The sequence below is a fragment of the Vanessa cardui genome, chromosome 2 (assembly GCF_905220365.1).
Source record: "Vanessa cardui chromosome 2, ilVanCard2.1, whole genome shotgun sequence".
Taxonomy (NCBI): Eukaryota; Metazoa; Arthropoda; class Insecta; order Lepidoptera; family Nymphalidae; genus Vanessa; species Vanessa cardui.
The window spans coordinates 10,021,912-10,032,187 of record NC_061124.1 but is presented as its reverse complement, the minus strand read 5'-3'; the positions used below and the strand labels follow the sequence as shown (position 1 = coordinate 10,032,187).

The window sequence follows — 10,276 nt, the reverse complement described above, 5'->3', positions numbered from 1 at the left end:
ATTCCATCGTCGTCATCACCACGAATACAACTGGAGTCCGAGGACGTAAAGGTAAGTTCGAAATTTGAAGTTTAACAACCAAACTAAAATGACTAGGTATTACAAATTATTATAAGAGTGAAACCCACTTTGAACTTTTGTTTAATCTTCTGTTTGTCTGTATATTCGGGTAATCCCGAAAGGAACTTTTTAACCGACTAAGACTAAGGAAGAGGTTCTCAATTCGGGTACTTGTTATTTTTTTATGTTTGTTATGAGATTATTACTCGCAGACGCTTTGACCGATTTGAAAAAATATTTTGTTTTTGATAGGGTATTATTCCGAGGTAATTCCATACTTATACATTAAGTCGTAATCTGATGATGAGATCCTGGAGAAATCGATAGAACTCTTCCAATTTCTGAGATATTTTAATAATTCAAAAATATTTCTTTACGTTGACTTGTTTGAGTTGTTTTTTTTTTTAACAAAAAATAACCGACTTAAAAATAGTGACAACTAAAAAGTAAACAAATAATGTCAATTTTTAAATCCCCTCTAATTATAACTAATATTTAACATTTATTTGATTATATGAAATGTCCATATTCAACATTTTACATGTTTTTTTTTAATTGCAGGGAAGTATTAAGCAAGACATGCCAGAAGACATTAATAAGGATATCGTTATACAATCAAGTGAATGCCAGTTACTTCAAGCAATACCTAAACCAAAGCCTAGTCAGAGCGCATCTAGGAATAAGATTGTAGTTCTGGAATCTGAACTCAACAGCTTGATATTAGCGCGCGATACTGGTATAGCTACAGATGAAGCAATAAAAAGAATAGCAACTTTGAGAAAGGATATTCAGCAGGAAAAAAACATTTTGAAACGAAAGGTTAGCGCAGCGGAAAGACAAAAAAAAAGTCGTGACTCGAAGAAACAAAAAATATCAAAGCTCTGTGAAAGTAATGCCGAATTTGCAGCAGCTCTAAAAATTCGAGATTCTGTCGGTCGTCCTAGAGTAGAAGAAAACCAATCCGGTATACTTGAAGTCATAAAGGAGATTGCAATTTTCGGTGGTGCAGCTGATGATCGACGTCGCACAGAAACTATAAGGTGCTGCAAAACATTAGACGATTTACAAGCAGAACTTTGTAAACAAGGATATTCTATCAGTCGATCAGGGTTATACTTGAGACTTCTTCCCAGACGAGTCAATACAGAGGAAGGAAAAAGACACGTCGTAACTGTTCCTGTAAAACTGTGTAAACCAGATTCTACGCTACATTTGAAACATAAAGATGGCACATTCTGTACTGCTACTATAAGAAATCTTGAATCGTTAGCTTCAATTTTGGGTCCTGATCAAGTTTTCTTTTTATCAATGGATGACAAAGCACGCGTGCCATTGGGTATTACAGCAGCAAACGCTCAAGCACCAATATTAATGCACCTTGATTATCGTGTAAAATTACCAGATCATGATTTCGTGGTCGCGGAAAAACATAAACTTATTCCCTCTGTCTATGCAGGCATTGTAATAAAGAAGGACGGTGAAGGGAAACCTGAAGCACACACTGGGCCTACATACGTGGCAATTCGTAGTGGAAAGCATTCTTCTTCTAATGCAGAGACTCATGCCACAGACATTCATAAACTTTCTGAAATGCCTGCTTTCGAAAAGTTTATAAAAACTCGCGAAGGTTTTATAAAACCCGAATTTATTTTTAATTGTGATGGTGGTCCCGACGAAAATCCACGATACGAGCGGGTTATAGTTTCAGCTATACAACATTTTAAAAATTTTGACTTGGATGCTATTTACATTGCCACAAATGCTCCAGGAAGAAGTGCTTTCAACAGAGTGGAACGACGAATGGCGCCTCTTAGTCGCGAACTTACTGGTGTTGTTTTAAAATATGACAATTTTGGTTCCCATCTCGATTCCAGTAATCGAACAACTTATTTGGAGTTAGAAAAACGAAACTTTGAGAGTGCAGGCATTGTGCTGGCTAATATTTGGAGCCAATTGGTCATGATTTTCCTGTGGTTGCCGAATACATTGGGCCAACAGATACTGGACTGAATAATATACAGGCTAAGGAATTGAAGAATGATGCGACTTGGTACGCAAATCATGTGCGTGAATCACAATATTTATTACAAATAGTAAAATGCGAGGTTGTCTCATGTTGTGGTGTACGACGATCTAGCCTTTGGCGACTGTTACAAGAGGGGTTTTTACCACCACCTGTTTTAATTAATCAGACGTCAAGCGGTTATGTAACCATAGAAAAAGATAACCCCGAGGGTAAATTCGCTCCACTGTTACTTCAGCTAGCTTTGGATCTTCGGGCGTCATCACATTTGAAGCAAGTTCCGTATGATAGCTATTGCCTCAGTGTCGAGGCATACTTGTTTAAGCGATCATGTGCCACCTGTGGTCTATATTTTGCATCATACAAGGCCACTAATCAACACAAGGAATTACATAAGAAACAACAAGAAATGTTTTCCATCGCGAAGATTCGTCCTCAACGAATTGCTGCTAGACGTGCCAGAGAAATTCTTTGTATGGATAATGATGATAATGCGGTATGGTTTGATGAAAAAGATGTTGACACATCGAATCTTCCTGACATTAACAACCCTAACGAGAATGTAGTGGCTGCTATGCCAGTTATAAATAATTTAAAGGAGTGGGTTTTAAGTCCATGGACTCAAGATGATTAAGTTTGTTCTTTAATTAATATAATTAATCGTATTTATTTTGTTAATTCGTTTAAATGTTTGATTTGATCTTAATTTTCAAAAAATAATTTAAATTGAAATAAAAAAAATACGGAACTGCTGTTTTAATAAAATAATTATTTCTAGATTTAAAAATGAGTATAAAGTATGTGACGTCACACTATGTAGGGGGGGGGGTCTCACAAACGTGACCAGCTGTGACAAGGACGGGGGAGGGGGTCAAAAATAATGAAATTAGTGTGACGTAATTTATGGATGGCCCCTTACTATATTTAATTTTCTTTGAAACTAAATTATGCTTTAGGCTTTTCTAAATGTATCCTTATACTAATTCACTTTCGAATAAAAAATATTATAATATGTTGCCAATTTCTAAAACAATAAATTATTTTCTACTTAATGAAACGAGTTTATTAATATGGACATTTAATGGAAATAATGTACATAGTTAACTTTCAATATAATGAAATTAATTGTTTATAATAGATACTCAAGTTTAGATTGAAATTATATTTATTTATAGGACCCATAATAATACTACTTTTGTCTTGTACAATTTTATAGTCTACTAAAATAATTCTTAACATTCAATAAAATTTAGATAAAAACATGATATTATTATTAATTATAGTCAAAATTAGATTCTTTAGAGGGAGCTATTAAAACAATTTTAACGAAAAGAAAAACTTAAGCTATTGTTTTTAAGATTTATTGCAACATTTCAAAATTCTTAATACCATTGAATTTTCAGCACATATACATATAAAATCTTTCAAAATAAAGATAGTAGTAAACTATGGGCAAGAAAAATATATATATTTTTAAACGGCGTATTAGGTGGGATTCGTACATTATTGTCAAATAGCTACAATGCATTATTATACATTAATATATTCACAAAATTGATATTAGTTACACAGGTACATTTACTATGTGAGCCATTTTCTACTTTATAATGTGCTAATATGGATATGACATTATATTAAACATTTATAAATAACTTCTAAAGGTCTTTTTATTTTTAAATGATTAGCAACATTCTTTACAACACCACACTACAAATAAGAAATCCAGAAGGCACAAGGACTTTGAAATGATTGGGCTGGTATCAATGATATCACTGATCCAAGTGGTACATAGAAGTAAATTTCTAACACTGACAAATACATCATATTAAATTCCATTCTCTACTAATTATATTACCTAATGATCTATGAATAAAACATTGTCATTTGAAATAAGAGAATATTAAGTGAAATTCATGATCTACAAGCATTTTACAGGAACTTTTAAAATGAGGTGTATGTTTATATTTTCCACTCAGATGGCGCCACAGTGGTCAACTTTAAAATATGGCATAATTAAGTAATAATTCTGTATAAATCAAGTTTATTATTTAAAATTATTAAACATCTTTTTTTACATCTTTTGTACAAACAATGATTACAGCATCAAGTTTTGGTAATAATTTATTGTGACTGCAACATATATGCTGCAACATTCAAAGTGAGCATGATAAATACACCTCATTATAATTTCAAATAGGCCTAGTGTTTGTTGTGTGTGTTAGATTCAGGCCATCTCGTATCGGGGTAACATCTTACTCTAAAATTGTCTAATTTGTATAAATAAAAGTTTACAAGAGTGTATGGCCTAAACTAAAGTATATAAAATGTAATAAATATTTAATAACACATTAAAATTATCAAATCAATTAATTGAAATAAATAATTTCTAATCACTCATAATATGATATAACTAATAATATTGAAAACTTGTAATACTATTACAAAAATTAAAAAATGGATCTATAAATGAAGATAAAAACATTTATTTAACATAAATACATGACAATTCACCACAAAATTTACAAATCAATAGTATTTTTTCTCTACTCAACAAAGAGAATGTAATGGCTGGAATAAGAACTACCAAGGCCAAATAACATTGGAATCTCAATAGTGAGGAGGCCATGTGTAGACCTGTTGCAGTGCTTATCACTATGGGTGCGCCGTACCCGACCACACTTAACTTCACGTTTCCATATTGGTCTTTCACTAATTTGAAACAGTGTTAGAATATCAAAGCGTCATAAATCAGGAAAACGTAACGGATCTTCAACATAGTCTTCTGGTATAATAAACAAATCATCAGGTATATCATCACGAAAATCAAATTTTTGAAATGTTATCTTTGCAGTAACAGTTGGAAGAATTGGGATGTCTATTTTTACTGGAAATCCTTTGGGTAATTTCATAGCAACAAATTGTCGTAATTTGGCAAAGTGTTTAAAGGGAGCAATCACTTCAAGTACATTCAGAAGCATATCTACACTCAGAGGAAAATCATCACTCATAGCTATAGTAGCTCGAAAATTTCTAGATGATTCCTTATACACAAGTTCCCTCCCCAAGCTAGGATATTGCCCGACAGGTGATGATATGTATGTTTCCCAATCAATACCACTCTCAGGAGGAGGGTTCAGAGAAGCTCGCCTCACAGGTTCTCCATTTGTATCTAAATGTTGGGTATTACCTTTAGTCAAACTCTCTATGATAGCTTTATTCTTCTGCAAATCATCAGTAGACAAATGTTCTCTCCTTTTCCGTGACTCCAATACAAGACCTGTAATTGTGTAAATATCACTCTTGTATAGACCAGCCACTGTCTCTTTACGGTCTTCACGGAAAATCCAGCCAGACTGAGCTCTTGCAAATGAAATACCTTTAGTGGACATTTGTGCAGCTAAAATATCACTTGACATTATTATGTCCACCTCATCTTCAATCTCATTTTCAGTTTCTTCATAACGAACTTTTTGAAATACTTTGACTTTGTTATCGAGAACAGTTAGTGATTCACTTGGTGGTTTTTCTCCTTGGAAAATAAAGGATATATCACCCCTCTCCCACTTCATGTCTGTAAAATCAACCAAGGTTGTATCCAATCTGATTCCTGATCCAGATTTATAAATCTTACACACATCTGAGGGTAATATTCTGGACACCAATGGCACCCAAGAATGAAAGTCCCACTTCAATTCCATATAAAAGTTCTGTATCTGAGACAAAGCTCTAATGAGATCTGGTCTTCTACACTCCATCTGCTCTCGTGCTTGTTGTTTAAGTTTACGGACGAGAGACGAAATCGTTTGACGATCGCCATAGCTAGTCGCTTCTGCAAGTGGAGACCAACCAGCAAGATTTTTCACTTTAACAGGCGCGCCATGAGCCAGCAACAGTTGTACACAATCTTTGCGACCTAGCATTACTGCTAGATGTAAAGCAGTATTCCCATGTTTATCTTTTCGCGTCACATCGTTAAATCTCAGTAACGAAGACAGCTTTCGAACATCTCCAATGAAAACGCATTCATGAAGTGGATATGTTTCAGCTTCACCATTACAAATCAGGGTAGACATTTCGCATGTACGATTTGTTTAAATCATCACTATCAATATATAATTACTCCAAAAACAATACAAAGGCTGATCTAATCGATCAGATAAGATTAAGGTACAAATATTGCATTTACATTTTGAATTATTCTTATTAAATGGTAGATGTATTTTAAGTAATAAAATATTTTTTATTACTTCCTACTTTAAGACAGGAACATCTTATTAATTTAAAGAAAGAAAAAAAAATTAATCAATTATATACATCATAGAAATTGCAAGTTTGACTGACAATGACGTATTGACATTTAAGGTTTTAAGGAGGTATGTTCTTCTCTATGGATGAAATAAGATGACGCTGACGGCAACTGGGCGTAAAACTTGCGTCAAATCGACAATCAATACAAGCAGTTACAATCAAGTCATATCATATCAGGTTGTAATGATTCTTTTAATAATTAAAAATCATATATTTGTTGTGAGTAAATAAAAATTGATTACTGTTCTTATCAAATTTTCTTTTTTTAATTAAAAAGTTTATTTTATTTACATATTTTAGTTAATATTATGTAAACAAAATGTATATTGTGTTTTTAAGCATATTAAGCTATTGTAAAAAAAATGATTTTATTTACACTAGGATCAAAATCATCAGAGAAATAGTACTACTGTTTTTAATTTAAAACCATAACTATGGTCATGGAAGCCATGTAAATTTTAGTTTTATATAAATATTTAATTTTTGTCTATAATATATAAAATGAAATTATCGTTACCTTTTTTTTCTTTATGTACTCATTCCATAAAAGAAGGTAGGGATTTACGTTTCAAAACCGTTTGCATAAATGCACAGTACTCAAACTAGATGGCTCTTACAACACTTGTTTTTAAAAGCGACAAAAGCGTAGTTTGAGTGTGAGAAAAATTGACAATTTGACAAATACGCGCAGAAGTATATAGTTCCTGTAATCCTGTTAGTTTTTATTGACTTCTGCTTAAAAAGTGCAATTTATCAAGTTAAAACACCCATATTACTGTGTGTAACAAAATGTATTCGCATTGATTTGTTTAAAATTAACGCATTGTCTTTCTTTGTTTCATTGTAAATAAAGTTACCGGATTGATACAATTTGATTTTAAAATTATATATTGATTATTAATGTTTTGCGACTGAAAAATAATATTTTTGATTCAAATCTATTCATACTTTTAAAAAGTGCTTTTACATATTTAGTATTTTATATTATTTCGAATGAACCGGTGCAAGGATAAAATGTTTTTGCTTTACTGACATTATTATCATTTTAGTGTGATTGTTATTGTCGTCAGCAGTTCCTGATATTATAAAAAATGTAAGTATACTTTTGAGCACTACAATATCTTTGTTACTTCGCAGATATGTAAATATAAGAAAAACTATAAACATAAATGTTGAAGAAAAAAAAAATACAAATTAATTCGAAATAATCAGTATTAAAAAAAAATTAATTATTTATATGACTAATAAATTTAACAACAAACTTATTTTTGTATTTTAATTATTTATAAAACCTCATTTATATTTTATGTGTATTTTTTAATCTTGGTAATAGGTTCTAGAAAGTACATATACACATATTTTTATTAGATATAAATCCTGCTATGAAATAATATGGAGACCAATACAAAAAATATTTTTTATAAATGATATAGAAGGCAAGTTCATCATTTGCCTTCTATATTGTTTTATAATATATGTAAAACAGACAAGTTATTTTTAAAATCATCTAATAAATATTTCAGTACATGTATTATCAATAAGAAGCAAACACTGTTGTGTACATTGAGTCATTTTTATCAATAAAAATTATAACAAGCTTGTAATAAATGTCAAGGTTTAAAAAGATAAAAATCCATAACAGTTGGTAAGTAAAGAGATTTAAAAACCTATTAAGTTCCTTCTAATTATATTAATCAGTTTGTTATTCATGATGTAAATTTTTAATGTTGAATGATTATTATACATGTAAATCTACATGATGTTAATATAATGAGCTTCCAAACAGATGTCTGTCACAATACAGATAACAATTTTATTTTTGTGTTTGTTGAACCTGGCTGATAATGAACCTTTTGTTATCTACACATGGAGTAATACAATTTAAGTCTCCTTGATTTTCTTTTATTTTAAATAATTTTTTCTACCCTTTCCTACTAAAATAAAAAAAAAACAATATTCTCTCCAAGTTAATCAAATATTTTTTACAGATATTTAATTTTTATATTTCCCATTTTAGTAATTGCATAATTTGTTAACATAATTAGAAAGACCATTAGAAAGATGGACACATTTTAAATCTTCAAATATAAACTGTCTAATTGTGTTTGAAAAAATGCTCATGGTCATATTATTCAAAATAAAATCCATAGGTAACAATATTTTATCACAACATATAAAGCAGACTGCTTCCAAGAAATATTATTAAATAAAAAATAAAAGTCTTAATCACTGGAATCGGACACATGAATCGAGAAGCAGGTTTATTGCACCCACAGCCAAATGATAACAATTTAAACATCTGTACATTTTACAGCATCATTGTATAATTCGTATTTATTTGTATAGTAAATAAACATTTTAGTTCACATAGTTTCAGCTTGAATTTTTAAATATATAAATTAAACTGTAAAAGATTTTTATGACTATCTTAATATTATCAGGGGTAATTTTTTAATGCTTATATATACTTCAAAAATTTGAAGTAACAAAAAGCTATTTTAAAATTTTAGATAGTCACAGGCTACATGTGTATACATATATGTTCAGTGAGATATAGTTATGTAATCATAGTAAAAAAAATCTCATGTTTCTTGTTCAATAGATACATCAAACAGTGATGGTTATTTTTTTTTTCATTTTAACCAACACTTTCTTAAGCTATATGTGATTTGAACACAAACTTAATTATAAAAAAAGAACATGCCAAAAGACGTTTTTTATAATTTTTTTTAAAAAGCCAAAATTTTTTATCACAACAATTACACGGCAAACAAATGCGAACCATAAGTTTTAACTTAAGGTGTCCATTTCAATTTCTATATTTTTGGTTTTGGCAATGGTTCATAAACCAATGTGTGAGTTTATGTAGTGGAAAGTATATCCTGTCATTTACATCAACCTCCCTGAAATATATTGCCTAATTATAAAATGGAAATATTATGTGCAGTTTCTTTAATGCCTTCAGCGGTTTAATTTTGTCAATCGTTTTCTGTTATACCATCTATGTGCGTCATCAAAAGCTTTATATAATTCGTAACAATTTTAGCTTCCTGGAACTTTACAAGAAATTTATTAGATTTTATTTATTGAATAAGTTGGTACGAATTTTATTTCTTGGAGACTACCACCTTGCTTTTAGTTTGTTTCATAACATATTGTTTATTGAAAGACATCGACCAGAATGTTCAGATATATTAAATGATTGAACGCAAAGGAAAAGGGTAGAGTGTGCGATAACATGTATGAGCAATTGGTACAAATTTAGAGATCGTACAGTGCGATACGGATGTTGTTACAGTTACCATCTTGAATCATTGAGATCTTGGAAAAAGTAATATCTCGTCTGAATTTTGTTCATAATTCGGCTTGTTTAAAAATACGTCACGGTTTCCTTTCTAGATTTGAAATCGATCTGATGTATATTAAATTTTAAAAGATATACTGATAATTTTGTCATGATAAATGTCAATACAATTCCGTTGAACGAAAGTAGAAAACAGAAGCTTCTCAATCCTGATGTCATCCATAATTTTTAAATGTAATAAAATACCTATTTACAAATCAAATCTGCTTCCAATCTCCCCTAGATTGTTAAGTTGTTCAAGAAGTATTCATATGTACTGTATCTGTTGGTGTTTCTCGTGTATCTGATGTCTTGTCTGAAAATATTTCTGTTGATTATCACGACCAAAAATTACTAAAATAGTAAGTACCTATATTATAGTAAAATTAACTTCCATCATTGTTGTATGGGGTGCTGCAAAGTAGAGTAAATCGATGTGATAAAATCGATGGTCTAAATACGAGCTACTAAACCATTGATGCAACGAAATGTAGGTAATTTAAAAATCAATATTTATACTGACCTATGTAAGAATTGACACA

The 10,276-nt window shown here is 30.6% G+C and overlaps 2 protein-coding genes across 5 annotated transcripts in view; one reads left to right on the top strand and one right to left on the bottom strand.

Moving 5' to 3' along the window:
- Positions 1 to 4,544: 4,544 nt before the first annotated feature.
- On the bottom strand, positions 4,545 to 6,443 carry LOC124538030 (ankyrin repeat domain-containing protein 13C). Its single transcript, XM_047115033.1, has one exon. The coding sequence runs from the start codon at positions 6,154 to 6,156 to the stop codon at positions 4,825 to 4,827; it is 1,332 nt and encodes a 443-aa protein (XP_046970989.1). The 5' UTR covers positions 6,157 to 6,443; the 3' UTR covers positions 4,545 to 4,824.
- A 586-nt stretch (positions 6,444 to 7,029) lies between these two features.
- The window catches only part of LOC124535201 (TLD domain-containing protein 2), a 96,898-nt gene continuing 93,651 nt past the window's right edge, over positions 7,030 to 10,276 (top strand). For 2 of the 4 annotated variants that reach the window (XM_047111394.1, XM_047111379.1), the window contains exon 1: positions 7,031 to 7,484. Coding sequence is in view for 1 of the 4 variants with exons in the window: in XM_047111411.1 (XP_046967367.1) it covers positions 7,483 to 7,484 (2 nt within the window). In the remaining 3 variants the exon portion in view is untranslated. Of the gene's footprint in view, positions 7,485 to 10,276 lie in introns of all 4 variants that reach the window. The other 2 variants (XM_047111465.1, XM_047111411.1) reach the window with 2 other exon arrangements.